Source organism: Scyliorhinus torazame, chromosome 15 (genome assembly GCF_047496885.1).
Source record: "Scyliorhinus torazame isolate Kashiwa2021f chromosome 15, sScyTor2.1, whole genome shotgun sequence".
Lineage (NCBI taxonomy): Eukaryota > Metazoa > Chordata > Chondrichthyes > Carcharhiniformes > Scyliorhinidae > Scyliorhinus > Scyliorhinus torazame.
Window position 1 is genome coordinate 211,168,162 of NC_092721.1, and position 13,091 is coordinate 211,181,252.

At 54.6% G+C, this 13,091-nt stretch overlaps 1 protein-coding gene across 1 annotated transcript in view; it reads left to right on the forward strand.

Annotated features, from left to right (window-relative positions):
• LOC140391348 (dynein heavy chain domain-containing protein 1-like) overlaps window positions 1–13,091 on the forward strand; it is a 479,751-nt gene that overhangs the window by 156,192 nt on the left and 310,468 nt on the right. The window contains exon 6 of the mRNA XM_072475926.1: window positions 1,954–2,180. Within this exon, the coding sequence (XP_072332027.1) occupies window positions 1,954–2,180 (227 nt within the window). The remainder of the gene's footprint in view (window positions 1–1,953; window positions 2,181–13,091) is intronic.

The following is a 13,091-nucleotide window of genomic DNA, read 5'->3' on the forward strand; positions in this document are numbered from 1 at the left end:
TCTGCTTCCATCGCCCTTTCAGACGCAGCTTCAAAATCACAACTCGCTCTATTGAAATGATCCTGCCCACCTCCCCCACCTCTTTCACTGATCCTCTTCACTCAATGTCCCCTCCTGTCACTGCAAACAGATTCTCCTGGTTAACTCTATCAAAAACCATTCGTGAATTTGAACAGCTCGATTAAATCTCCCCTTTTCTGCTGTAAGGAGAACTATCCCTGCTCCTCTAGCCTCGCTGAAATCCCTCATCCCAGGAACTATCCCGCCTCCTCCAGCCTCGCTGAAATCCCTCATCCCAGGAACTATCCCGGCTCCTCCAGCCTCGCTGAAATCCCTCATCCCAGGAACTATCCCGCCTCCTCCAGCCTCGCTGAAATCCCTCATCCCAGGAACTATCCCGCCTCCTCCAGCCTCGCTGAAATCCCTCATCCCAGGAACTATCCCGCCTCCTCCAGCCTCGCTGAAATCCCTCATCCCAGGAACTATCCCGCCTCCTCCAGCCTCGCTGAAATCCCTCAGCCCAGGAACTATCCCTGCTCCTCTAGCCTCGCTGAAATCCCTCATCCCAGGAACTATCCCGCCTCCTCCAGCCTCGCTGAAATCCCTCATCCCAGGAACTATCCCAGCTCCTCCAGCCTCGCTGAAATCCCTCATCCCAGGAACTATCCCGCCTCCTCCAGCCGCGCTGAAATCCCTCATCCTAGGAACTATCCCTGCTCCTCCAGCCTCGCTGAAATCCCTCATCCCAGGAACTATCCCGGCTCCTCCAGCCTCGCTGAAATCCCTCATCCCAGGAACTATCCCGGCTCCTCCAGCCTCGCTGAAATCCCTCATCCCAGGAACTATCCCGGCTCCTCCAGCCACGCTGAAATCCCTCATCCCAGGAACTGTCCCGGCTCCTCCAGCCTCGCTGAAATCCCTCATCCCAGGAACTCTCCCTGCTCCTCCAGCCTCGCTGAAATCCCTCATCCCAGGAACTATCCCGGCTCCTCCAGCCTCGCTGAAATCCCTCATCCCAGGAACTCTCCCTGCTCCTCCAGCCTCGCTGAAATCCCTCATCCCAGGAACTATCCCGGCTCCTCCAGCCTCGCTGAAATCCCTCATCCCAGGAACTATCCCGGCTCCTCCAGCCTCGCTGAAATCCCTCAGCCCAGGAACTATCCCGCCTCCTCCAGCCTCGCTGAAATCCCTCATCCCAGGAACTATCCCTGCTCCTCCAGCCTCGCTGAAATCCCTCATCCCAGGAACTATCCTGGCTCCTCCAGCCACGCTGAAATCCCTCATCCCAGGAACTATCCTGGCTCCTCCAGCCTCGCTGAAATCCCTCATCCCAGGAACTATCCCGGCTCCTCCAGCCTCGCTGAAATCCCTCATCCCAGGAACTATCCCGCCTCCTCCAGCCTCGCTGAAATCCCTCATCCCAGGAACTATCCCGCCTCCTCCAGCCTCGCTGAAATCCCTCATCCCAGGAACTATCCCGCCTCCTCCAGCCTCGCTGAAATCCCTCATCCCAGGAACTATCCCGCCTCCTCCAGTCACGCTGAAATCCCTCATCCCAGGAACTATCCCGGCTCCTCCAGCCTCACTGAAATCCCTCATCCCAGGAACTATCCCGGCTCCTCCAGCCTCGCTGAAATCCCTCATCCCAGGAACTATCCCGGCTCCTCCAGCCACGCTGAAATCCCTCATCCCAGGAACTATCCGGCTCCTCCAGCCTCGCTGAAATCCCTCATCCCAGGAACTATTTGAATACATTTCCTCTGAATTGTGGTATACAATGCCCAATCTGGGCCTAATCAATGTTATTGTTATTGTGTTCTGTGTCTCTATTAATATCGCCAAGAATCCCATGTTGTTCTTGCACTTTCCCTGGCATGGCCCCAATGCTGTCCTCTCCCCCATGCTGCCCCTCGCCAGTCTGACTCGGTCTCTCTCTCTTTCCCCCAAATTCAGATTTCTCTTGGCTGTGTTGCAGTCCCTCCATGTGGTGCTGTTGATGGAAGCTGGGGACAGGAACTACCCCCTGGGACATCCGAGTGGACTCCCCGGACACTTGACCAACTTCCTCCTACATTGTAGTTACATCGATGCCTGGCAGCCGTGGTCCCATCAAGCGTACATCCAGATTGCCACCTCCCACCTTGGTGTCAGCAACCTTTCAACACTCAACAGGACCGGCGGTGAGTCTTGTTTCCAATCTCAGGGGGCCCAGAATATCATGTAGGGGACATGGAGGGTGTTATTTTTTTTAAATGTATTTTATTACAAACATGTATCAAAACAGGTTACAGCGAATAAACACCCCGGGAAACATACTTCCCAACAATCAACTATACAGTCTGGACAGGTTTTTCCCCTTTTTCACCCCCCCCCTCTCCCGCGACGAACATCTCCTCAAACATGGTCACAAACACCCCCCACCTTTCCTCAAACCCCCCTGCGGAGCCCCTTAATTCATGCTTTATCTTCTCTAATCGCAGGAAGTCGTACAGGTCACCCAACCATGCTGCTACCCCCCGGTGTCGATGCCGACCGCCATCCAGTAAAATTCGCCGCTGTGCAATCAGAGAGGCGAAGGCCAAGACATCGGCCTTCCTCCTCTCTATGAGCTCCGGCTTCTCTGAAACCCCAAATATCGCCACCAAAGGGTCCGGGTCGACCTCCTCCTCCACTAACCTGGCTCAGACCACAAACACTCCCGCCCAGAATCTTCCCAAATGTTCACAACCCCAAAACATGTGCATGTGATTCGCTGGCCCCCCGCCCACACCTCTCACCCTCATCTGCTACCCCCTGAAAGAACCCACTCATTCTCACCCGAGTCATATGCACCCTGTGCACCACCTTAAACTGTATCAGGCTCACTCTTGCACAAGAGGAGGTCCCGTTTACTCTTCGCAGTGCCTCACTCCATACTCCCCAATTGATCACCCCTCCCAACTCCATTTCCATAAGACCATAAGACATAGGAGCGGAAGTAAGGCCATTCGGCCCATCGAGTCCACTCCACCATTCAATCATGGCTGATTTCAACTCCATTTACCCTCTCTCTCTCCATAGCCCTTAATTCCTCGCGAAATCAAGAATTTATCAACTTCTGTCTTAAAGACACTCAACGTCCCGGCCTCCACCGCCCTCTGTGGCAATGAATTCCACAGACCCACCACTCTCTGGCTGAAGAAATTTCTCCTCATCTCTGTTCTAAAGTGACTCCCTTTTATTCTAAGGCTGTTCCCCCGGGTCCTAGTCTCCGCTGCTAATGGAAACAACTTCCCTACGTCCACCCTATCTAAGCCATTCATTATCTTGTAAGTTTCTATTAGATCTCCCCTCAACCTCCTAAACCCCAATTAATATAATCTTGACATGGAGGGTGTTGTGACACCCTGGGTGAGTGCGCGTTCATTGTTGTGACACCCTGGGTGAGTGCGCGGCCATTGTTGTGACACCCTGGGTGAGTGCGCGGTCATTGTTGTGACACCCTGGGTGAGTGCGCATTCATTGTTGTGACACCCTGGGTGAGTGCGCGGTCAATTCCAGCCCCCCCCCCCCACCCCCGAGTCCCAACACAAGTGAATAATACGTATAAAATTTGCAGAATCTTTAGCCCCTTGACGGCTCAATAAATTATAGCCACCAGGGTTGTAAGTTGAACACAATAACTGTTTATTTATAACTGAAACAAAGTTGAAATATAATTATAACAGAGTAACAGCCAGTTAATCTCCTACTTCCCTCTTTTACCGTCCCACCCTCTACACAAACACATACAAGACAGACACATACAGACGGGAGGGAAAAGGGTGAAACTAAGAAGGGATTAATATTGATATAAAAGCAAATTACTGCGGGTGCTGGAATCTGAAAATAAAAGAGAAAATCTAAGGGGCTGGTTTAGCTCACTGGGCAATCGCTGGCTTTGAAAGCAGACCAAGGCAGGCCAGCAGCACGGTTCAATTCCCGTACCAGCCTCCCCGAACAGGCGGCGGAATGTGGCGACTAGGGTCTTTTCACAGTAACTTCATTTGAAGCCGACTTGTGACAATAAGCAATTTTCATTTCATTTCATTTCAAAATGCTGGAAAATCTCAGCAGTTTGGCAGCATCTGTAGGGAGAGAAAAGAGCTAACGTTTCGAGTCCAGATGACTCTTTGTCAAACCTTGTCAAAGGGATTAATGTTGTTACAGACATCTGGTCAGACTTTAACAAAAGTTAAGATACTGAACGAGATGGGTAATGTTAAGACTGTGCAGAAAAGATAGATTCTTTCCAGGAGTGATGATGTCAGAAATTGGGCTTTGTTTTGTGTTAAACAAAACTTTATTAAAACAAAAGAAAAGAAAACACAATTTAACTTTCAAACTTCACATTTCTAACACAAACAGGTTATATACAGTTTAATTTTATCACGACTTGCCATTAAATACCACTTGGCCTTAAACTCAGCTCTCGTTCCACTTACACATCCAGGCAAAGGCAGCACTTTGATTTGGGAAGCAATCTTCCTTCTGTTCGGGACATCTCTTTCAGAATCCTTTGTCAAAGTTTTCTTTCATGGTGGCTTGCCCGATGATCTGTTCCATGGCTGCCTGTATCTATTTGCTTGCAGGTTTCCTTTCTTAAAAAATTTAGAGTACCCAATTTTTTTTTTCTCCCAATTATGGGGCAATTTAGCGTGGCCAATCCACCCGACCTGCACATCTTTGGTTTGTGGGGGCGAGCCCCATGCAGACACGGGGGAGAATGTGCAAACTCCACACGGACAGAGACCCAGAGCCAGGATCGAACCCGGGTCCTCAGCGCCGTGAGGCAGCAGTGCTAACAACTGCGCCACCGTGCCACCCCGCTTGCAGGTTTTCTGACCAGACTGGCTGCCTCTCTATATCTGTTTTACAGCATTTTCATGACTTCCTTCTGTGGGTCTTGTCATGACCTCTTCCACTGGCAGCTGACCTGCTTCTCTGTATTTGATCCCAAAAAGCGCTCTCTCTCTCACTGTGAGCTCCACCCAACCCTTCAAACGAAGCTTCTCCCCTGAGGTGGCTGAACCTGAATCTATTGCCATTCTTTAGCTGATAGCTCATTCACATCAACACAAAATTCCAGGGCTAGGCCATAGGCAACTAGATTTTCATTACTAGACCATTCGATCGTCGGACTCTGTTCATGGGAGGATATCTGGCCCTACAGCCACACACCAGGTTGCTGCATTAGATAAAGATGCATAGCGTTAAGGGTAAATGCGTGTTTCTCTGGTTGGCAATCAGTAGCTAGTGGTGTCCCTCAGGGATCAGTGTTGGGCCCACAATTGTTCACAATTTACATTGATGATTTGGAGTTGGGGACCAAGTGCAATGTGTCCAAGTTTGCAGACGACCCTAAGATGAGTGGTAAAGCAAAAAGTGCAGAGGATACTGGAAGTCTGCAGAGGAATTTGGATACATAGATACAGAGAAGATAGGAGCAGGAGGAGGCCTTTTGGCCCTTCGAACCTGCTCCGCCATTCATCACCATCATGGCTGATCATCCAACTCAAATGCCTAATCCTGCTTTCTCCCCATAGCCTTTGATCCCATTCTCCCCAAGTGCTATATCCAGCCACCTCTTGAATATATTCAAAGTTTTAGCATCAACTACGTCCTGTGGTAATGAATTCCACAGGCTCACCACTCTTTGTGTGAAGAAATGTCTCCTGTGCCGAAATTCTCCGTTATCGGCGCAAAGTCCGCCGATCGGCGCCAAAAACGGCGCAAATCCGACCTTCATCACGCTGCCTCAAACGTCGCAAAGTCTCCGGCCCGAAATGGGCTAGCAGCGACGTGACGGGATCCGCGCTTGCTCACGTGCTTCACGCCGCACGGCATGATGGCTCATCAGGACGCGCTGTTCCCCCCCCCCCACCCGACCGGAACACCCAACCGGATGGCCGCCCGCCGCTCAGTCCCGAGGTTCCAGTCACGGGATGTGGAGGTGCTCCTGGAGCAGAGGAGGGACGCCCTGTATCCCGGATACGGCCGCAGAGTTGCCCCACACCACAGCCGGCATCTGTGGAGGGAGGTGGCAGAGGCCGTCACCGCTGTGGTCCTGACACCACGGACAGGCACCCAGTGCCACAAGAAGGTGAATGACCTCATCAGAGCAGCCAGGGTGAGCCTCCCCCCCCCTGCCCGATATCCATATCCCCCATATCCCCCCTCATCCCCCATATCCCCCCTCATCCCCCATATCCCCCCTCATCCCCCATATCCCCCTCATCCCCCATATCCCCCCTCATCCCCATATCCCCACTCATCCCCATATCCCCACTCATCCCCCATATCCCCCCTCCCCCATATCCCCCCTCCCCCATATCCCCCCTCCCCCATATCCCCCCTCCCCCATATCCCCCCTCCCCCATATCCCCCATATCCCCTCCTCCCCCATATCCCCCCTCCCCCATATCCCCCTCCCCATATCCCCCCTCCGCCATATCCCCCCCTCCCCCATATCCCCCCTCCCCCATTTCCCCAAGTGAATCCAGCCCTAACCTTAACCTCTGCAATACACGCGCAACCGATGGCGTGCATTCATATACCTGCCTAACACTGTTGCCTTTTACCCCCACCACCCCCCCCAGGAGAAGCGCGCACACAACACCAGGGAGCATGTGAGGACTGGAGGAGCCCCGCTGATGAGAGGCCACTGACCGTACACGAGGAAAGGGCCCTGGAACTGACTGGTGGACCTGAGGACCGGGAGGTTGCTGATGCAGAGGTCGGGGGCGTACTAGCAAGTAAGCCACCGACAGCCCGTCCCCATATCCCCCCTCCCCTATATCCCCCTCCCCCGTATCACCTGATCACTGCCTGTGTCGAACCATGCATGCTTCATTGTGTATCGCAGGAGCAAACGTCGAGGCACCCACCCCCCGCAGATGCAGACCGCCCGCAGGATGCCCCTCGGAGGCCACGGGAGACGGAGAGACCCGACCCTCCGGCATGCGACGCCTGCATGATGCCCCTCGGAGGCCACGGGAGACGGAGAGACCTGGACCCTCCGGCATGCGACTCCCGCAGGATGCCCCTCGCACACCACGGGAGACAGAGAGACCCGGACCCTCCGGCATGCGACGCCCGCAGGATGTCCCTTGGAGACCACTGGAGACGGAGAGACATGGAGCAACAGGGAGACGACGCCCCCGTCTCGTGCGGGTGCGATGACGCAGGCGTGTGCCACCCAGCGACGAGAGGGGCAGCCACAGGCCCCCGTCACAGCCGAGCCAGGACACCACTTCCCAGGACACCACTCCCCAGGACACCACTACCCAGGACACCACTACCCAGGACACCCCTACCCTGGACAGCACTACCCAGGAAAACGAAATACCGGACAGTGACACAGAGTGGATGGGTGGAGACGAACCCCCACCCCAAAGTGCCATGGACTCAGAGTGGGACGAAGAGCTAGACACAACGCCACTGCTGTCACCAACACCCTCCACCATCGCAGAAACACTCACCTCGGTTGGGCACTTTAGTGATGAGGCGTCTGGTACACTCACTGGTGCGCACAACACAGCCGTCCCGGTACAGCAGGTGGAGGTAGGAGCAGCAGAGGGGCCGGGCGGTTGGAGGGCAGCCCAGCCCAAGCGAACATCTGCCGCCCAGATGGATCCCGGGTTCCTGGAGTTACCACACCCACCCATAGATCCGATGCAACCACCGACCCGGAGACGAGCGAAGAGGGTGACGGCCGGCTTGCGGCGGCTGCAGTCGCAGGTGGAGGAGTCCACCCGCGTCCAGGAGCTGGGAGTGGTGCCACCCAGGCCGACACCGCACGGGTGGCGTCCGCGGTGGAGGCAATGGGTGCGACGGTGTCAGACATGGGGAACGGTTTGCGAGGCCTGGGGATTTCTGTGCAGGCGGCGTCTGTGGCCCAGGACATGGCTGCCCTCTCACAGGAGGCCATGAGCCAGTGCCAGCGCCAGATGGCAGAGGCGCTCAACGCCATGGCCCAGTCTCTGCAGGCCATGGCCCAGTCTCAGCAGGCCATAGCCCAGTCTCTGCAGGCCATCGCTGAGGGCATCGGCGCCATTGGCCATGTGCGAGCCGGAGTCGCACTGTCACAGACAGGGTTTGCCAATCCCCTGAGCTCCATGGCTGCAAACCTGCAGACCCCTGTCGATACCAGCACGGGCCTCCAGGACTGGCAGCGCCAGATGTCGGGGGGGCGTCGGATGGCCAGTCCGTTCGCATCCCCCACCCATGTAGAGGCCTGGGGGCCATTGGGCACCCCGAGGGAGGAGGAGGTGGTGTGGTCCGTCCCGGGTCCCCCTGTAGGGGAGGTCCCGGAACACCGCAACACCTCGGACTCCCCCCCCCTTCCGTCCCAGGTGCATCGGGTGGGCAACGGGCAGGACAGGCTGGCAGCTCGCCATCCCAGTCGCCCGGGCCGCAGCCTGGCCCATCTAGGCCAGGACGCCCCAGGAAACGGCCGCCAAAGGGATCCCGTGTCAGAGGGCAGGAATCACAGGAGTCCACCTCCAGTTCTGCTGTGCCGTCTGGGGAACCACGTAGACGTAGTCAAAGGGCCCGAAGGCCAAACAATTAGACACTGAGTAAGTTGGCACGGGTGCAGGGCACAGATGAGTTTTAGGGGCTAGGGCACGTGCATGAACTCCTTTGGTTATTAAAGTCAATGTTACACCTACAGAAGCTGCCTTTGTGCTCTGTCCAAAGCGTGTGGGGTGTCATGTACGTTGAGCACAAGTGTGTGTGTGTGTGAGGGGTGGTCTTACCTCAGCCCCAGGTGAGTCTGCCCCCTTCCCCCTGGGCCGCCATCAACATCCCCCGGGCAGAGGACGGGACCGTGCGCTGCAGTGTCACAGCCGCATGCAGGGATGGTCCGGGTGGATGGGTGGTCCTGTGGCCATGGGTCAGACATCGTCCAATGATGTGGAGCCAGGAGCTCATCGCAGGGCGGGTTGTCATCATCCTCCCTTGCCTGCAATAGACACGCGTCCACCGGCAACTGTGTGAGCCCAGCCGTTGTGCCGCAGGTGGATCGGCAATGGGGGGATGGTGTGCATGCGGGTGGGGTGGGTGGGGTTGGGGAGGGGGGTGAGGGTGCTGGGTGGGTGGATGGGTGGGGGGTGTGGGTGGTCGGCTGTTGCCATGGTGTGCGGTCTGGGGCCATACTACCCGATTCCCACGCCCATCTAGTCAGTGAAGCGGGCGGCTATCAGTCTGTCCCGTGCCCGCTGGGCCAGCCGGTAACGGTGGACAGCCACCCGCCCGTGTCTAGCCCGTCTGCCCTGACCATTGCCCCCATCCCCCTCATCTGGGGAGGACTGCGCCTCTTCCTGCTGCTCCTCCACTCGGCCCTCCTCTGCCTGCGGCACATCGCCCCTCTGTTGGGCTATGTTGTGCAGGACGCAGCACACCACAATGATGCGGCTGACCCTATCTGACCGATACTGGAGGGCGCCCCCAGAGAGGTCCAGGCACCTGAAACGCATCTTCAGCACGCCAAAGCACCTCTCTATCACTCCCCTTGTCGCTACATGAGCATCATTGTAGCGGTTCTCCGCCTCATTGCGTGGCCTCCGTACAGGCGTCATCAGCCACGATCGCAATGGGTAGCCCCTGTCGCCCAGCAACCAGCCCCTCAGCCGGGGATGGCGTCCCTCGTACATAAGACCATAAGACATAGGAGTGGAAGTAAGGCCATTCGGCCCATCGAGTCCACTCCACCATTCAATCATGGCTGATTTCAACTCCATTTACCCGCTCTCTCTCCATAGCCCTTAATTCCTCGAGAAATCAAGAATTTATCAACTTCTGTCTTAAAGACACTCAACGTCCCGGCCTCCACCGCCCTCTGTGGCAATGAATTCCACAGACCCACCACTCTCTGGCTGAAGAAATTTCTCCTCATTTCTGTTCTAAAGTGACTCCCTTTTATTCTCAGGCTGTGCCCCCGGGTCCTAGTCTCCCCTGTTAATGGAAACAACTTCCCTACATCCACCCTCTCTAAGCCATTCATTATGTTGTAAGTTTCTATTAGATCTCCCCTCAACCTCCTAAACTCCAATGAATATAATCCCAGGATCCTCAGACGTTCATCGTATGTTAGGCCTACCATTCCTGGGATCATCCGTGTGAATCTCCGCTGGACCCGCTCCAGTGCCAGTATGTCCTTCCTGAGGTGTGGGGCCCAAAATTGCTCACAGTATTCTAAATGGGGCCTAACTAATGCTTTATAAAGCTTCAGAAGTACATCCCTGCTTTTATATTCCAAGCCTCTTGAGATGAATGACAACATTGCATTTGCTTTCTTAATTACGGACTCAACCTGCAAGTTTACCTTTAGAGAATCCTGGACTAGGACTCCCAAGTCCCTTTGCACTTCAGCATTATGAATTTTGTCACCGTTTAGAAAATAGTCCATGCCTCTATTCTTTTTTCCAAAGTGCAAGTCCTCGCACTTGCCCACGTTGAATTTCATCAGCCATTTCTTGGACCACTCCTAAACTGTCTAAATCTTTCTGCAGCCTCCCCACCTCCTCCATACTACCTGCCCCTCCACTTATCTTTGTATCGTCGGCAAACTTAGCCAGAATGCCCTCAGTCCCGTCATCTAGATCGTTAATATATAAAGAGAACAGCTGTGGCCCCAACACTGAACCCTGCGGGACACCACTCGTCACCGGTTGCCAATCCGAAAAATAACCTTTTATCCCAACTCTCTGCCTTCTGCCTGACAGCCAGTCGTCAATCCATGTTAGTACCTTGCCTCGAATACCATGGGCCCTTATTTTACTTAGCAGTCTCCCGAGAGGCACCTTATCAAAGGCCTTTTGGAAGTCAAGATAGATAACATCCATTGGCTCTCCTTGGCCTAACCTATTTGTTATCTCTTCAAAGAACTCTAACAGGTTTGTCAGGCACGACCTCCCCTTACTAAATCCATGCTGACTTGTCCTAATCCGACCCTGCACTTCCAAGAATTTAGAAATCTCATCCTGAACAATGGATTCTAGAATCTTGCCAACAACCGAGGTTAGGCTAATTGGCCTATGATTTTCCATTTTTTTCCTTGTTCCCTTCTTGAACAGGGGGGTTACAACAGCGATTTTCCAATCCTCTGGGACTTTCCCTGACTCCAGTGACTTTTGAAAGATCATAACTAACGCCTCCACTATTTCTTCAGCTATCTCCTTTAGAACTCTAGGATGTAGCCCATCTGGGCCCGGAGATTTATCAATTTTTAGACCTCTTAGTTTCTCTACCACTTTCTCCTTTGTGATGGCTACCATATTCAACTCTGTCCCCTGACTCTCCTGAATTGTTGGGAGATTACTCATGTCTTCTACTGTGAAGACTGAGGCAAAGTACTTATTCAGTTCCTCGGCTATTTCCTTGTCTCCCATCACAAATTACCAGCGTCATTTTGGAGCGGCCCAATGTCAACTTTTGCCTCCCGTTTGCTTTTAATGTATTTGAAGAAACTTTTACTATCATTCCTAATGTTACTGGCTAGCCTACCTTCAAATTTGATCCTCTCTTTCCTTATCTCTCTAACTTCCTTTGTCAGCCATGGCTGCCTAATCCCCCCTCTGATAACCTTTCTTTTCTTTGGGATGAACCTCTGTACTGTGTCCTCAATTACTCCCAGAAACTCCTGCCATTGCTTTTCTACTGTCTTTCCCACTAGGTTCTGCTCCCAGTCGATTTTCGTCAGTTCCTCCCTCATGCCCCTGTAGTTACCTTTATTTAACTGCAACACCTTTACATCTGATTCTACCTTCTTTCTTTCAAATTGGAGATTGAATTCTACCATATTATGATCACTGCCTCCCAAGTGTTCCCTTACTTTAAGATCTTTAATCAAGTCTGGCTCATTACATAACACTAAGTCCAGAATGGCCTGTTCCCTCGTGGGCTCCATCACAAGATGTTCCAAAAAGCCCTCCTGTAAACATTCAATGAATTCCCTTTCCTTGCGTCCACTGGCAGTATTATTTACCCAGTCCACCTGCATATTAAAGTCCCCCATGATCACTGTGACCTTGCCTTTCTGACATGCACTTTCTATTTCATGGTGAATCTTGTGCATGCCGGTGATGTATGACCGCGACAACACGTATGAGTCGTGTACACTGCCCGGGTAACGGGCGCAGACGTGCAGGATCATCATGCGGTGGTCGCAGACCACCTGTATATTCATCGAATAGGTCCCCTTCCTATTGGTGAACACGGCCCTGTTATCTGCAGGTGGCCGCACGGCGACGTGCATCCCATCAATCGCGCCCTGGACCATGGGGAACCCGGCCACGGCAGAGAAGCCCACGGCCCGGGCATCTTGGCTGGCCCGGTCCACAGGGAAGCGGATGTAGCGGTGCGCCATGGCATATAGGGCGTCTGTCACTGCCCGGATGCACCGGTGCACCGATGTCTGCGATATGCCGGACAGGTCCCCACTCGGTGCCTGGAATGACCCCGTTGCATAAAAGTTCAGGGCCACCGAAACCTTGACGGACACGGGGAGAGGGTGTCCCCCGCCAGTGCCACGCGGTGACAGGTGTGCCAGCAGGTGGCAGATGTGTGCCACGGTTTCCCGCCTCATCTGGACTCTCCTCCTGCATTCCCGGTCCGTGAGGTCCTGGTATGACTGCCGGGGCCGGTACACACGGGGCGCCCTCGGGTGCCTCCGTTGCCGTGGGGCCGCGACGTCCTCCTCCCCCTCCTCGTCCTGTCGGTCAGGTGTCCCTCCAGCCTGGGCGGCTGCCGCCTGACCCTCTGCGGCAGCCTGCGCCGCCTCTCTGGCACACTCCTCCTCCTCATCCAGGGAAACATGGACATTAGCGGCTGCCGCCACGGCGGCCAACATCGCTGGCTGATCGGAAAACATGATGGCCTGGTTGGGGGGAAACGACGACATGTCATCATTGCCCATACCCCCTCTGCCCCCCAGCCAGGTGGCATGGACCGCATGGGTCCAACTGTTGGAGGCTTGCACCTGGCCAGGTGGACCAACTCACTTGCCCTCGCACCCCCCCTCCCCAGCACGGACCCCCCCATCCTCCTCCCCGGCACTGACCCCCCCATCC